Below are 16813 nucleotides of genomic sequence, written 5' to 3'. Positions count from 1 at the left end.
AATGATGAACCAGCGAATCGGCATTCGCTTTTTTTTTCAACACACCAATGGCATGCGTTCTTATCATAAAAGGCGGAACATTTGATGACGGAAGTTTACAGGAGATACAAGATGTTTCTCCTTAACGTACTTCCGTTTTAGCTTATGGATGCAGTTCACATTTGTTTTGTTTTACGCTTGGCCTGTTGTCCTTTTTGGGAGGTGGTTACACTTGTTGCTTCTAGTGGTGCTGTGACAGTACAGTGTGTATCCTGTCTTATTTTAGTTAACGATCATGTAATGGCCAATGCCAGTGATGGACATAAATGCTTGATTTGCATGATTCCTCTTGACAATGTTGCTTTTACGTCTCAAAAGCACTTGAGATGATGGCCCTGCTGCTGCACTGTTCCATTCTGGTGGACAAAGGGCCCAGTGTGACCTTATAACTTACTTGACTAATGTTTTTTTTTATAGTGACTGGACTGAAGTGGGATCTTAAAGTTAGCAAGATCCCACTTTTCTTTGAGCACCAGAGAAATGCTCATAGGAAATTGTTAACAATGAAAACAGATGTGTGTATGTATCAGAACTTTGTTTTTTCTTCTTTCCCTCCCATTCATTCTCACAATCCCTCACATTTGTCTCGTGACGCTTGGGACCTGACCCCAAGTTTGTTTGGGAACAGTTTCAGTTTGTTCACAAAACAGTTAAAAATACAAGTATGATCAAGAAATAATGAACATATGTTAAATGGGACAACCTGGTAGGCCTATGCTCTAACTACCTAACTCTACATGAAGTAGTTCAAACTAGCTCCACCTCAACCATCTACAGCACTAAAACGCTGCCTACACATTGATGCATCGATCAGTATTAACAATATTTTGTCACAGGGAATAGTATATATTATTCAGTATATATATATATATATATATATATATATATATATATATATATATATATATATATATATATATATATTATAATTTACTAAATTTTATTGTTGATGCTTTAAGTTCATATACGGTCTTCTGTACTTTTACTAAGAAGGATTTGGAATGTCTTTTACTTGCAATTCATGATCCTTTATCGAATACTTCTTCCGCCACTGTGCAAATGTTACTAATTGTAGATCATAGTAGCAGAAAGTAGTATCTGGAGCGACGGTACTAGAGGTACTATCACTCCAACACAACAGAGGGCGCTAAAGGAAACGCGTAAGATTTTCTGGCGATATCTGATTGGTTGAATTGTTTGGTCTTTTGAAGGCGGTTTGTTTGGAATTGTACTACTGCCAGGGACGGTTTAGAACAGAATATCTTTACTACTGCCATCGTACAAACATTTCATTACATATCATTAACCTAGCTACTGTCAGAAGAAGAATGGATGAATCTACGAAACGCTTACTGCAGCGACTCATGAGACGGATACCGACTCAAATGCTAAGAACAACGCTGGACAAGTGGGGCCGTTTGACTGGGGAACAGCTGCAGTCCATGGATTTTACTCAGTCAAAATGGGCGTTAACGGAAAAACTACTCGCCCTTTGCGAGGTAAGCGGCTCTTTTCCCTGAAATATTAGTTGCTGTATTAAATTTACAGTGTAAAAAAAAAAAACGGACAGCCTGACTAGCGTTGGTGTGTATTTGCTGTCTTTTTAACCTCGCTTCTTATCTGTACAGGAAAATGAGTTGGCAGTTAAACACATCACAGAACTCGAGATGATATGTAAGTCAAGTGAAATTGTTTTCTCATTTGACAACCTACCATACCATGTACGTACATACCAATCCAATAACGTTTATTGCTTCCCTTTTGGTGTCATTGTCTCTCAGATATCATTGACAATCCAAACCAAGGAATGTGGTATGCCTTCCAGCTCATGGACCCTGAAGGTATGTCAAAACACTTGTACCACGGAGGACTGAAAGCCTGCAGCTTTTCATTCTAACCATACACTACAGCTGCTTTTGGGATCAGGGCTTCCTTTCTGGTTGAAAGTTTTGGTAACTTTCAGTCCTGCGGCAGTCTCACCATGGGTTTTAAAGTTATAGAGCAACATTTTTGCTCTTTGTGTGGTCGTGTCACATATTCTTTATCTGTTTATGATTGTATCCTTATATGCTTATGATGAAGTTGAGTTTACTAATCAAGCCCATATTGTTTCTTCAATGTTTGATTATCATTTTCTCTGTTTTCTAGATGATGCTCACTCTGTAGAGCTGACGCAGTTCAAGGAACAATTTAAATCTCACCTCAGAGAGCTCATAAGACATGTAAGCCAGATTTTCCTCCTCACACAAGTTACAAATATTACTAATTTTATAGTTTTATCTTTTGAAAGACATTGTATGGGCTTGTTTGTGTTTAACATCCAATATTAAAAGTCTGCTTTTCACATTGCATTCAAGGTGTCTGTCAAAATAAAGAAGCACACAGATGAAGCTGTATGGATTCGGATTGCATGGGGAGACACCTTCTCTCGGCCCAACCACATGAAACCAACATATGTTGTTCACTCTCTTCAAACCCCTTATGTCTTTGTGACCAGCCTGACTTCGAAGCAAAAGCCCCTGTTATCCCAGGTGAGGGTTGAGTTTCATATTCAATCCATGACATTGTTTGTGTTGCCAGGTTGCAGCGTTTTTTCTGTCTTTCCATTCCCCTTTTTAAGAGAGTGATGTACTTTGCAGGCCTTGGTTCTGTCCGCCAGATATCAAGCTATCAAGGATGCTAACCTCAGTGGGCGGAAACTCGCTGCCATTAGAGACCTGCTGATGAGGCAATATCACCAGGTAAGTCGTTTCTAACTACACACACACACACCATACAAAGCTCTGTATGCCCTGTCTTCTCCACTTAAAGCTTGATTTATGGTCCTGCTGCGGAGGCTCCACGCAGAGCTTTCGCCGTAGCCTACGTAAGTGGCCTGAAGTTTCTACTTGTGCGTTGGTGTCTGCGTCGATCTCTTGAAGAGAATAGCAGGGCTGGCATGTGTGTGTATGCGCGTGGGGAGTGTGTGGCAGAGCTAGTCAGAGAGTGACGGCGATTAGCTTCGGAGCGAGTACCAACTCTAGATTCATAGTGAGAGAAACAAAGTGTCTCCCCTGTGCTTTCTGACCACGGTGGGAAATCTGTAGCTCTCCTTGATATCATGTTGTTTATGGAGAAGTAGAACCAGGAAATGCGTCGGGGTATTTGCAACGCTACCAAGCCACGGCCGAGCGACGTGCGTCGCCGCGACGTGTAGTAAAAATTTTTGAGAGGTGCACGTCAGGCTGCGGCGTGTGTTCCGTGTCTCCGCGTATGTACGTACGTAGCCACGGCGTAGATTTAACGCAGAAGCATAAATCGGGCTTAAGCAAACATTGCCTATAAGCATTTGAGTGTTTTTATAATTGTCCCGTCAGTCACTGAACTCTGCCATCATGTACTAAAGAGTTTCTGATTTTGGAGTAAACTTATCTTTAATATTGATAACACAAAAGGTTTACAATCCTAATAATTAACTGTGAAAAGCACGTTAGCCATTAAAGGGATGTTTTGTCAAAGGAGTTACAGTAAATCTATTGTAAATGGTTCAAGTTTGACCTTTGCAGGTGTCTCTCGTCGTAGTATGCAAAACTCATGTCTTAAATGACTGTACCGTGTATACAATATTTTCACTGCCAAATGAGTGGTTTAGATGTGAACGTTTAAGTTGAGGTTTGCTGTAACCTTACTGGTTGGAATGGTCAGAATGGTCATGCCATTACTGTACTATCTCTCGGTATGGCTTAATAACATACAAACACATGGCAACAAATGTCACTCGGTCTGCATATTACCATTTACGCAACATTAACCGCGTCCGTCCATCGCTCACATCTGATAGCACAGCCATTCTTGTTCATAACCTGGTTACATCACGCATTGATTACTGTGATTCCCTTCTCTATGGTCTTCCCTGCAAATCCATACACAAACTTCAACTGGCTCAGAACTCTGCTGCTCGCGTCATCACCAGAACCCCTTCTATTAATCGTATACACTCCTGTTCTTCAGCAGCTTCGTTGGCTCCCGGTTTAAATACCGCATTGATTATAAGATCCTGCCTCTGACCTTCGAGGCCATTCACAACCTCGCCCCTCTCTGCCTCACTGATCTCTTCACATCAACACACCCACGCGTACTCTCAGGTCTTCCACTTCCATACACCTCACTCAACCCTCCGCCCGTTTGACCACCTTTGGGCTTAGAGCATTCAGTCGCTCAGTCCCCTGCATCTGGAACTCCCTTCCACCGGATATCTGCAACACGTCTTTCCAGTTTCAAAACTCACCTAAAAACACCTTTTTAAACGGGCTTATTCTCTTTGATCACTGTATATATGTTCACATCAGTTGCTGGTCAGATTTTTTTTGCTTTTGTAAATATGCCCTGTACCTTTTTACGAACGATTGTTTTTAACTTGGTGCATAGTTTTTTCTTGTAAGGTGACCTTGAGTGCTTTGAAAGGCGCCTATAAATCAAATGTATTATTATTATTATTATTAGTAGTATTAATAATAAACGAACAACATGTTTTAACTACACAATGTCACAGTCTGTGTCTAGGGAGCCACTGAACAAAGTGGAACTCATAGCTTAGTGTTAACCTATTATAACACTTGATTAGGGTTTTCTTATGAAAAGCACAACTGTGGAAGATGGTTTACAAAATTGTGAATTATGTTTTTGGGTGGATTTTGATTTTTTTGTTTTGTTTGTTTCTAGGTGTTTCCCACAAGGTATCCCACCCCTCTTGCAGAAAATAATCAAACCGTCTCAAGTATGTTTATCAAATCATTTGATCGAACCAAAGCTACTTTGATATTTTTATCTCACACATACTTTAGCATTATTTGCTTAGCTGAATTTATTTGGTCTTGATGTGTACTTCTAGAAGAGTTCTGTATTGTGACGTATGTATTTGGTTTGCCATCTATTTCCAGACCAACGCATAGACAGAGAACAAGCTGCGCCTGCAGCAAACAGACTTCAGGCAGCCTGTGAGGCCTTTGGTGGTGGGATGTTACCTCAGCTACAGTCTGCAGTTTACAAGGTATCCTGAGGCATGCTTGTGTTTAAAACACTGAGTTTCAGTTTGATAGGTATCCAAGTTAAAAAAAAAAAAAAAAACAAAGGTCAGTATCCGTTTGGAATTATGTTTTGTGTTCTTTCCTAAGCTGGAGACAAAATTCAGAGACCACAGCAACAAGACCATGACAGAGCGGGAGGAGCCCTTCAGATGTGTTGTCAAATTTGCAAGCACCAACCTCCTGGAGTCACTCAGACACTGTGCATCTTCAGGTACAAAGTATTTGTAAGCCACAGCCATGCGTGTTTTTAAGAAAGAAATGAGACTGACGTTGTAACGCAGTAAAACAGTAGAGTATTTTGAATGTTTCATAATCCTGGCGATTCCATAAATGACCACAAGGGGGCACACACACACACATATATATATATATATATATATATATATATATATATATATATATATATATATATATATATATATATATATATATATATATATATATATATATATATATATATATATATATACACACACACACACACACACACACACACACACAGTCAGGTCCATAAATATTGGGGCATCGACACAATTCTAATCTTTTTGGCTCTATACACCACCACAATGGAGTTGAAATGAAACGAACAAGATGTGCTTTAACTGCAGACTTTCAGCTTTAATTTGAGGGTATTTACATCCAAATCAGGTGAACGGTGTAGGAATTACAACAGTTTGTATATGTGCCTCCCACTTTCTAAGGGACCAAAAGTAATGGGACAATTGGCTGCTCAGCTGTTCCATGGCCAGGTGTGTGTTATTCCCTCATTATCCCATTTACAAGGAGCAGATAAAAGGTCCAGAGTTCATTTCAAGTGTGCTATTTGCATTTGGAATCTGTTGCTGTCAACTCTCAATATGAGATCCAAAGAGCTGTCACTATCAGTGAAGCAAGCCATTATTAGGCTGAAAAATCTAAAAAAAAACATCAGAGAGATAGCAAAAACATTAGGTGTGGCCAAATCAACTGTTTGGAACATTCTTAAAAAGAAAGAACGCACCGGTGAGCTCAGCAATACCAAAAGACCCGGAAGACCACGGAAAACAACTGTGGTGGATGACCGAAGAATACTTTCCCTGGTGAAGAAAACACCCTTCACAACAGTTGGCCAGATCAAGAACACTCTCCAGGAGGTAGGTGTATGTGTGTCAAAGTCAACAATCAAGAGAAGACTTCACCAGAGTGAATACAGAGGGTTCACTACAAGATGTAAACCATTGGTGAGCCTCAAAAACAGGAAGGCCAGATTAGAGTTTGCCAAACAACATCTAAAAAAGCCTTCACATTTCTGGAACAACATCCTATGGACAGATGAGACAAAGATCAACTTGTACCAGAGTGATGGGAAGAGAAGAGTATGGAGAAGGAAAGGAACTGCTCATGATCCAAAGCATACCACCTCATCAGTGAAGTATGGTGGTGGTAGTGTCATGGCGTGGGCATGTATGGCTGCCAATGGAACTGGTTCTCTTGTATTTATTGATGATGTGACTGCTGACAAAAGCAGCAGGATGAATTCTGAAGTGTTTCGGGCAATATTATCTGCTCATATTCAGCCAAATGCTTCAGAACTCATTGGACGGCGCTTCACAGTGCAGATGGACAATGACCCGAAGCATACTGCGAAAGCAACCAAAGAGTTTTTTAAGGGAAAGAAGTGGAATGTTATGCAATGGCCAAGTCAATCACTTGACTTGAATCCGATTGAGCATGCATTTCACTTGCTGAAGACAAAACTGAAGGGAAAATGCCCCAAGAACAAGCAGGAACTGAAGACAGTTGCAGTAGAGGCCTGGCAGAGCATCACCAGGGATAAAACCCAGCGTCTGGTGATGTCTATGCCTTCCAGACTTCAGGCTGTAATTGATTGCAAAGGATTTGCAACCAAGTATTAAAAAGTGAAAGTTTGATTCATGATTGTTAATCTGTCCCATTACTTTTGGTCCCTTAAAAAATGGGAGGCACATATACAAACTGTTGTAATTCCTACACCGTTCACCTGATTTGGATGTAAATACCCTCAAATTAAAGCTGAAAGTCTGCAGTTAAAGCACATCTTGTTCATTTCATTTCAACTCCATTGTGGTGGTGTATAGAACCAAAAAGATTAGAATTGTGTCGATGTCCCAATATTTATGGACCTGACTGTATATATATACACACACACACACACACACACTAGAGAAATATCCCCACTCACTGTAACGCTTTTAAAACATTATATATCATGAATATGTCATGGTCAGTGCATTTTGTGTTTTTTTCCTTTTACCCCTCTGTTGCTGAATTATTTGTCATTGTAACCATGTTACAAATTCATAATTGAATTGTTTCTTAAGTCAGTTCAACTAATTTGATGTATTTTTATATTTTACAGGAATTGCCTCCACCCCTGTCACACCTCTGCTCTCCTCTATCCCCCTAAAAGGAAAGAATTATTTTGTTATCACAGACAATGGCCCTGGTCCCTCCTCACAAATGCGCCAACCACAGAACTGATGGGTGACAGGCTCTTGATTTAAAGGATTCAGTGTGGCCTACCATGTCTAGTCCACCCACGGTTTGCCTTTACCATTCTATCATCGATCCAATGTGTCTTTATGTGCTTACATTTTCAAATATGTCAGTAGTTGGCAGTAGATAATTGTGATTTTATTATCTTTTGTTGGTGTTTAAGTGGCAGAATGTTACTACCATGACATTTGTTTTGTATGTCCAAATGAAATATAAAAGCAAGATTTTTAATATTCTTGAAGGTTGTAACTTGTATTAATTTTATCCCACACACTAGTCATCATTCCATCTTTTTTTCAGTATTTTTCATCAGCTGTAGTGTTCCAAAAACGTGTTGTGGAGTATTTGCTTGTGAAAGGTATGCTGGAAGTAAACTAGCTCCTCATAAGTGGGTATGTACTGTCATTGTTTAATGGTTCATTTAAACTCTATGGTCTGTGCACAAACCATTTAAAGGGTAGGTTCACATTTTATGAAATCACTCTTAAAAACACTGTATATATCAAGAAAAACTTCTCTTGATATATACAGTAGGGCAAAGAAGTATTTAGTCAGCCACCAATTGTGCAAGTTCTCCCACTTAAAAAGATGAGAGGCCTGTAATTTTCATCATAGGTACACTTCAACTATGAGAGACAACATGAGAAAAAAAATCCAGAAAATCACATTGTAGGATTTTTAATGAATTTATTTGCAAATTATGGTGGAAAATAAGTATTTGGTCAATAACAAAAGTTCATCTCAATACTTTGTTATATACCCTTTGTTGGCAATGACAGAGGTCAAACATTTTCTGTAAGTCTTCACAAGGTTTTCACACACTGTTGCTGGTATTTTGGCCCATTCCTCCATGCAGAGCTCCTCTACAGCAGTGATGTTTTGGGGCTGTCGCTGGGCAACACAGACTTTCAACTCCCTCCAAAGATTTTCTATGGGGTTGAGATCTGGAGACTGGCTAGGTCACTCCAGGACCTTGAAATGCTTCTTATGAAGCCACTCCTTCGTTGCCCGGGCGGTGTGTTTGGGATCATTGTCATGCTGAAAGACCCAGCCACGTTTCATTTTCAATGCCCCGGGTTCGACTCCGACCTGCAGCCCTTTGCTGCATGTCATTCCCCCTCTCTCTCCCCTTTCATGTCTTCTGCTGTCCTATCAAAATAAAGGCTGAAAATGGCCAAAAAATAATCTAAAAATAATAATCCTAAAAATGTTGGCCAAATTAACGACATGTTTGTAAACTGCCTATTAAAAACGCAGTGCGCATAATGGATCCAACTAAATGTATTTAGAGGAAAAAAATTAATTGGAGAACATCCAACCGTATTTGCATTTCAGGCTTCGGTCTCGTCTTATAATTTACTGTCCTCGAGCTAGCTGATTCCCAGTCTGGAATCCAGTTTCCTTTCTATATTTAAATAGTAATAGTACCCATTACATGAAAATGATTATCTCCTTACTTTTTTCAGGAGAGGATACATTTTAATCAATGTATTAAATATATACTTTAGTAATAAGAATGGCCTTTTCAGTTGCCATAGTTGTAATGCACTACATATGGATGTAAATTAGGATGCACTACAGGGGGTTGGTGTTGACATACACCATACATGGTGTTTTTAAAAAATAAAATAAAAACGCACCGCCGTTTACTTTAATTAAATGTTTGGCTGTCCACCGGAAGGGGAGGGACTTCGCCTCTCAGTCTCAGTGAAAGGTAGCGAAGCAGCCCTTTCAGGCAAAGCTGAGGGAAGGAATGCCACTGTTCATTCAATGCTGCTGCTGGGGCTCTCTGATAAACACAAGACTGTCAACATAGAAACATGGCTGCCTCTGCTACGAGCAAGGCGAATAACAGAGATAACGCTACTACAGAGAGTCCGAAATGTCACGAAGAGTCTCTGTCGCAGTCACGGGAAATAATAAAACCCAGCATCACGGAGCTGACTAAAGAAGTGAGGACGAACATCCTCTGCACCGTGGAAGGATGTGGGAAGATTCTCCCCAACACACCTGCATTGAACATGCATCTTGTTAAGTCACACAGAATAAAGGTAAACGTTTACTTAACCTGTTTACTGGGCATGTGCTTTAGGCGTTAGCAATGCTAACTTGGCTTGCTAGTTAACTCATTAACGTGAAACCTCTGTTGTGAAACTGGAAAACGCAAGTCATCCATAACAACTTGGTTTTAGCTAACGTAACACACAGTAACTGTTGGTGATGCAAACACGACGTTAGGCAAAAGTTCACTTAGTTTTTGTGAGTAAACCTACGTGACGTAATTTATTTAGTAACAGAACGTTTGCTGTTAGCGAGCTAGCTACATTGTAACTAACCTAACAAGTAACGTTGTAGCTAACGTTACTTGTTATGTTTTCAATGAACGTCAACGTTCATTATTTGGATCTCGCTTGATGTTTGATGTTTGCATTTTTCAATACAGCTTTACCAACACCCTTAGCTAGATTTCAACTAACGTTAGTCGACTGTTTTGTAGTTGGGGAAAGGAATTTGTGAAGCATCTGATTTGACCGTGCTAGTGTGTGAATGGAATCTGTTTATCATTTTAAGGGTTTCTTTACCTTTTTGAACTACAACAAACACGATCTCTGATTGTCTGAGTCTAATCTACTACTAATACTAAACAATCAGCAAAGTGGAGACAGTCATTAGCATTTGGACCAAAGTCTACTGTTGAGCCTGGTTCTTATGTCCTCACTGGAGTGGACTGGGCTTTTCGTGGGAGGCAGTAATTCACTATTTCCCCTCCCATGAATGAAGTCCTTTGCTGGGAAAGGCTGCCTTTTGTCCTGCAATAGACTACGGTCTTTGTTTGAAATAGGTGAATGTGGGCATTTGAATTAGGTTAGAAGTAGTTAATGTGGCCCGGCTAGTGTTTATAGGCCCAATCAGTGGTTCTACCATATACATTTGAGGTACAGCCAGGTATATTTGAAAGTTTGAGTATGTTACTTAGTCAGTCATAATTTAAATAGGCCTTTTTTTTTTTTTTACTCCAATGACTAAATATTACTGGTGTAAACGAAAAGAGTGACAGAAAACTTTGATAGTTGCTGTTCATGTTCATTAATCCTTGTACTTAAAGACTTGTCAGTCACTTTAAGAGTAACGGCAGATTCCAATCCTGTGTTCTGATATTTTATTGCTCAGCCACACTTGCATATGGTTCCTTTTTATTGGGTGTAAAGAGAGAAAAGAAAGGGAGCAGCATGTTATTTTTAATCCACAGCGATCTATAACTATAAACAGTGGTATTCTGTTGACAGTTACAATGTTCTTAAATGCTGGAAAAGCTCACTTTGTATGCTTGCTCTGCATTATTAATGAAGTCCGACTACAAGAATAAGGCATGAAGTGGGGCACCATACCTGTTTTTATTATGTCCTCTTTAACAGCGCTGTACCTCTACTGCATCTTTGCACAGAAGTAATGTATTTGCTGATCACTCACTACCTGTTTCTTCTTCACCGTGAAGACAGATACGTTTCATTTGAATTTGTTCACTCAACACAGTTCAGACTCCTTTCATAAGTTTAATGTGACTGTTTTTGGCTTGGCTTTTAGCTGTCTTTCTATCCATATCATTGACCTCTGCAGCAAGGAGAATCGGAGTTAGACTATTACTCCGGCTGTGGACTGACCCTGGTGTAGGAAAGACGTGCTCCCTCATTTGGCCACAGCCAGCTACTGACTTATGACTAATAATGTATTGACATGACTCAGGCTTAATTGACATGATGTAGCTGAAGCCACTTGCAAAAACATTCATTGTTAGCAAAGTGTCTGTTAATGCTAACTCCTCATGATGACGCAGAGGTAGCTGTTCTGCTCCCTCCAGTATTGCAGCAGATGGAGGTGACCTTGACCACTGGAAGGCTGCAGTATTAATGACTGTTATGGACTGTGATGGTTTTGTCTGTTTCCCCCGGGCAAACATACATCCAGTGCTGTTTTCTGTGTTAATATGATATCCATTGACTTTATATACATTGAGCTGACAGCTGCTTTAGCAAGTCTGCCTAAAACAGAAGCAGTGGTACAGCAAACTGTGATATCCCATGTACTGTCAAGTTCATTTGTTTTTGTTTTTTTTCTTCAGTTGAGTAAAGCAAAGCCTACTGTACAGAAATGTGGTTTCTTGAATAAGGTTATGTTTTCAATGCACATATCATATTTACCTACACTGACTAAGGAAAGCAAGGCAATGCACAACCGTCACTTTTATTTTCTGCAGTCATAATGATGCCTTTTGAAATATGAATACAAATTGGTATAAAAAGACAACCTTTTGTAGTTTACGGTGTACAGCGTAGTGGATATTGAGTGCCTTTTACAGCAGTTACTGTAAGACTTGGTGAAGGTCAAGTAAAACCTCAGCTTATTAGCTATAATCTTAGTTGTCAGTAAACCTGTCAGATTGCTAACTTAAAACTTTGCTCAGTCTCTTAAAATGACTTGAAAGCACTGCAGGCCTTTCTGTTGGTTGCTTGTATTTATGGGGATCAAGGAATTCACGGTATTCTTCACAACACGTCATCACATCCATGCTGAATAAGGGTCTGATATAAACATCCAAAATGCAAATGTTCCTCTGCTTTGTCCTCTCTTTGTCCTTCGCTGGCATTGTGACCCTCAGGATGGTCTTGTCAATCCTACGGTCAGAAAGGACATGAAGGGCCCTCAGAAGCTTTACTGCTGTCCAATTGAAGGATGTCCCAGAGGGCCTAACAGACCTTTTTCCCAGTTCTCCCTGGTTAAACAAGTAAGCCTTTCCTCCAATTTTCTGTAACCCTATCCATGCCATCAATTGAGTAAAATTATGATTTTGCAGTTCTACGGAATAGCTCCTAATGTATTACTCAGCACCAAATATGTTAAAAAAAAAAAAAAAAATCAATTCTATATGAATGATGTGATACTGGTAGAGTTTATATCTATATATAAATCCTGAATACTTTTCTACTGCAATGTGTTGATCAATACTAGATACTGTTTGGGTTATTTAAAAGCCTACTTGTACCTAATAAAATCCTCTTAGATCTTTAACCCTACCAATTGTTACATATATTATTTGCCGTTTGATCTGTTTCATTGTAGCACTTCATGAAGATGCACGCAGAGAAGAAACACAAGTGCTTCAAGTGCAACAATGGCTACAGCACCGAGTGGGACCTAAAGAGGCACATAGAAGACTGTGGGAAGACCTACCACTGTACATGTGGCTGCCCCTATGCTAGCAGGGCTGCTCTACTCTCGCATGTCTACAGGACAGGTCACGAGATTCCTACAGAACATAGGCATGTACCGGCATAGCCCAGAGTAATTTGTATGGAAGCTTTGCTTTAGGTTTGGCTAAAGATTAATTTGGCTTTCTCTGTATCTGTTTTTCTTTTTTTTTTCTACAGAATTCCTCCAGTAAAAAAGCGAAAGATGGAGAAACTGTTGAGCGGTTCTGAAAAGGATAAGGCCAATGAGTCAACCTGTCAGATCATGCCTGCTAGTAAAGAGCTGACAGAGACTGCTCTCCCTTCTGATACAGCTGTTCATATCCCAGACTCATTGAATCAGAACTCCAACCCCCGTAAGATCCTCCAGAAGTTGCTTCTACCAAAGCCCAAGATGGCTTTGGTCAGTGTCCCTGTGATGCAGCTGGCCCACCTGCCAGTCCTTCTTCCATCTACAGAAAGCGGGGCTCTGAGGTCTGTGGTGCTGGCAGTAGACGGTCAAGGCTCCGTCCGCACCCTGCACCTCCTGCCACAAGCCATGGGAGCTGTGGTACCCCAACTTGATGCTAAGAGTTTGTGTTTCAAGGATAGCATGCCTACTTCCCGCTCTAGCCTGGGGCCCATTAACATTGGGGTGCAGGTCAGTCTGGACACTGCAGGCACAGATGACTCAGCCAGCCTGGCAGGGCAACGGGGAAGAAGCACCTCCACCAACATTCAGACGGACAAATCCTACTTGTCAACGATGCTCACAGGAGTGGGGGTTGGGGAGGGGATGGGGTTGTGCTCTGTGGGCGAGTCCTCTGTGTCGTCCTGCTCCCAAACAGACATCAGCGTGAGTGCCCAAGTCCTCCTGCCAGTCAGTGTTGAAACCCAGACGTTCTCCTCCCGGACTAGAGCCACATCCTCTATTGGTGCTCAGACAGACAGCCAGTGCATGAGTCAAATTCCTTGCTCCACCTCATCTGTGCCCCCATACAAAACCAGGCAGACGCAGACCTCTTTTGCCGTGCCACAATTGGAGGAGAAGGCTCAGGACCAGGCTGTCATGTGCTCTGACCTATTCGGCAGTGACTCCCTCAATGTCTCCACTCAGACCGCTCTGGAGATAGATGATACCCTCACTGCTGCAGGAAGCAGTATGTATGAGGACTCAAAGTCAGCTGGTGGCATGTGTTTCGGGGTGCAGACAGATGAGTTCAATTCAAACAGCATGGCAGATAACCAGACCCAAACAATGACCTTGTTAAATGACCTAGAAAATATTCTGTCCGACAGCATGTCAGGCCACCAGGTGCTCACCGAGGCCTCTGCAGGCTGCGGCTCAGGTCTGGGATCTGTTCAGGAGCAACACAATAGCATTGACTTTGACTTTGAAGAGTTTCTCAACGCCGTGCACATTCAGACACAGACAGAGGAGAGTGAGCTGGGAGGGCTGGGTGGCGACACGCCGCTGGAGTCTCTGGACATCCAGACCCAGACAGACTTCCTCCTGATGGATGAACTGGACCAAAGTGAGGGACCAAGTCGAGTACAAGCGAGCGACCTGGAGCTATTTGATACTCAAACTCAGACTGACCTCAATTTTCTGCTGAACGCCGGAAGCCACATGCCCCTGAGCAGCATCCTACAACACTCAAGCTTTTCCATGAGCACCGAGTCTTCAGATACAGAAACGCAGACCGATCTCCCTTCATTTGCCACAGGCCTCTCAGCTCAGACTCCTGCGAGTCAGGGTGAGCACGCAAGGCTGCTGAACAGCACAGAGACACAGACTGTGACCAGCCAGGCAGAAGGCCTGGGACACCTCTTCCTAACGAGCAATGAAACACAAACTGTCATGGATGACTTCTTGTCGGCAGACATGGCGTGGAATATGGAGTCTCATTTCAGCTCTGTGGAAACCCAGACGTGTGAGGAGCTCTGCGCTCTCTTTCAGCACTCTGAGAAACCCAACAGCTGAAGCCCCCTTAGTGAAGCTGCCTAAGCTTTTGCAGTACAGCTTTTACAGTATAATGGCTGCCAGTTCCTGTAAAAGGAATCGGTCTATGCTGTCCTCCAGCAGACCACAGTCTTGGCAGTAAGAAGTATGCGAAAATGTCTTTGAACATTCCACTGGAGACATCATGTCCAGAGCCTTTCCAGGTATACTGTATATCCTGACCATCTCTGTTGCACTTTATTAGCTCAACGGGCATGATTTATCAGCTCTTGTGACAGTTTACATATTTATTTGCACATGAAGTAACATTGTTTGTGTCTTGTCTGAAATGCCAGTTTACTTCTTTGTTTTAGTGTATAACCACTGTGACTGGTTTTCACTGTTTGATCTTACTATCAGTTTAAAAATGACAACATTTCATTAATGTTAGATTTGCACTTAAAAGGGATGACATCTTTAAATGTGCGTGGCTGTCGAGAAAAGGCTTATAAAATTGTTGTTATATGGCAGATATACTGCATGGAAACAATTTCATCTCCGCTGTACAGCAAAGAACATTGTGCATTTAGTTTACGTACACGTTTGGAAAAGAGCATGAAGCCTTCACTGGGTCAGCAGCACAGAAACATAAAATATCTCTTCTCAGCTTGTGCGTCTAATGGCTGCCTCATTGACGTTGCCTTGTCAGCAGCAGCAAGACTATAAACTCTGAATGACATCCTGCAAGCTTCTTGTTACCCAAAAATAAAACCCCATAAAGCCTCAACAGTGAACAAGGCATTGCTCAAAGCCGTTAAGATGTATATCTCTGAAACATACCGTTACTCTACAGATGTGGCACAAGTAAAAATGAATTGTTTATGTCTTGTCAGTGTTGTTGCACACCACACATGTGATTATGAAGTTTGATGTTGTGTGAACACTTTTTTGTGTCTGGGATTCCATAGCTAAGCAGTTCATCACCGGTTTTGACTGAAAAGGAGTCCTGTTGAATTTCTTCCGATTTCACCCTTAACAATCAGACACAGTAGGTTAATTTTGTATCTCTTCTCCAAGCAACTAAACTTAATGTTTTGATTTCATTTTACTGGTGCACTGAGTTACCTCATGAAGCACAGGCACCACACGCAGACTGTGCTCTACTTAAGAACCCAGAGCTATAGGCCTTGATTATTTGTTCATTTTGTTACGTAGGTGCCTTAACCCAAGTATTACCCTTTTTTTTTTTTTTTAAGTTTGGTTACAATTTGCTGCTTTAAAATAGTTATTAATCAGAATTCCACTGGAATTTGTTTTGGAAAAATGAACAAGCACTGAAAATGTGTCCTAATCCTTTCAGTCTTTGCATGTTTAATCCATTCTGTATCGGTTTGCATGAAGTAGTGGAATGTCCGTAATCGTTCTCCATAGTTTCTATGTGGAAAGATTTATGTTCTGTCACATGAAAAATAATGCTATGCGGCGTTTTATTGAAGAGAATTAGTTTGACGCCATCCATCTCACTATTTTTATTTTATTTTATTGGGTGGTTCATGCTGTGAAACGTGTGTACCACCCAATGTACAGAACATGACACTGTGCCCAAGTATAACATGCTCTATTTTTTTGCACCATTTCCAAAATGTCCCTGTGTTTATAAGGATTTTGACTCTAAACTTCCAAATGTCTTGTACTGAGATCAATACTTTTAGTTTGTGGTTCTTGAATTCAAGTGCAGCAGTATAGCTTCTCCCTGCTGGTTTAGTGGCACAGGGAAACTCCTTTCTTTAAACAGAACTATGTGTTGAAGCCTTGTCAGTCTCAAGTGTCAGTTACAGTGCTTTATTTTCTCTCTGTAGGGAATGCATGCAGATATTTTCCCAGCACAAAATATTTATTTTAGCAGAATTTTTAGTTTCTGTTGCCTATATGTGTAGAGTTAATGGTTGCCTTGATTAATTATTGAAGCTACACTACAAGATGTTCTTAATAAACTGCTGGAATGTGTATATTGTGCTTCTTGTCAT

At 40.9% G+C, this 16813-nt stretch overlaps 2 protein-coding genes across 2 annotated transcripts; both read left to right on the top strand.

The window, feature by feature from the left end:
- Positions 1–1241: 1241 nt before the first annotated feature.
- On the top strand, positions 1242–7860 carry cenpn (centromere protein N). The gene is made up of 10 exons (XM_078250181.1): positions 1242–1538; positions 1668–1713; positions 1821–1880; positions 2188–2261; positions 2397–2570; positions 2679–2780; positions 4741–4795; positions 4959–5068; positions 5193–5316; positions 7483–7860. Exons 1-10 carry the CDS (start codon positions 1368–1370, stop codon positions 7602–7604), a joined length of 1038 nt encoding a protein of 345 aa, XP_078106307.1. The 5' UTR covers positions 1242–1367; the 3' UTR covers positions 7605–7860.
- A 1472-nt stretch (positions 7861–9332) lies between these two features.
- On the top strand, positions 9333–16793 carry atmin (ATM interactor). The gene is made up of 4 exons (XM_078250134.1): positions 9333–9670; positions 12277–12402; positions 12738–12937; positions 13046–16793. Exons 1-4 carry the CDS (start codon positions 9440–9442, stop codon positions 14826–14828), a joined length of 2340 nt encoding a protein of 779 aa, XP_078106260.1. The 5' UTR covers positions 9333–9439; the 3' UTR covers positions 14829–16793.
- Positions 16794–16813: the final 20 nt, after the last annotated feature.

The sequence above is a fragment of the Sander vitreus genome, chromosome 1, assembly GCF_031162955.1.
Source record: "Sander vitreus isolate 19-12246 chromosome 1, sanVit1, whole genome shotgun sequence".
NCBI classification, from domain to species: domain Eukaryota; kingdom Metazoa; phylum Chordata; class Actinopteri; order Perciformes; family Percidae; genus Sander; species Sander vitreus.
Note: the sequence above shows the minus strand (reverse complement) of the source record. Positions and strands in the feature narration are given on the sequence as shown.

Excerpts from the sequence above, each read along its gene's own strand:
- atmin (XM_078250134.1), top strand. The coding sequence starts at position 9,440 with ATGGCTGCCTCTGCTACGAGCAAGGCGAATAACAGAGATAACGCTACT. Across the intron at positions 9,671-12,276 it reads TTAAGTCACACAGAATAAAG|GATGGTCTTGTCAATCCTAC; the intron begins GTAAACGTTTAC and ends TGTGACCCTCAG. Across the intron at positions 12,938-13,045 it reads GAGATTCCTACAGAACATAG|AATTCCTCCAGTAAAAAAGC; the intron begins GCATGTACCGGC and ends TTTTTTCTACAG.
- cenpn (XM_078250181.1), top strand. The coding sequence starts at position 1,368 with ATGGATGAATCTACGAAACGCTTACTGCAGCGACTCATGAGACGGATA. Across the intron at positions 1,714-1,820 it reads CACAGAACTCGAGATGATAT|ATATCATTGACAATCCAAAC; the intron begins GTAAGTCAAGTG and ends ATTGTCTCTCAG. Across the intron at positions 5,317-7,482 it reads CAGACACTGTGCATCTTCAG|GAATTGCCTCCACCCCTGTC; the intron begins GTACAAAGTATT and ends TATATTTTACAG.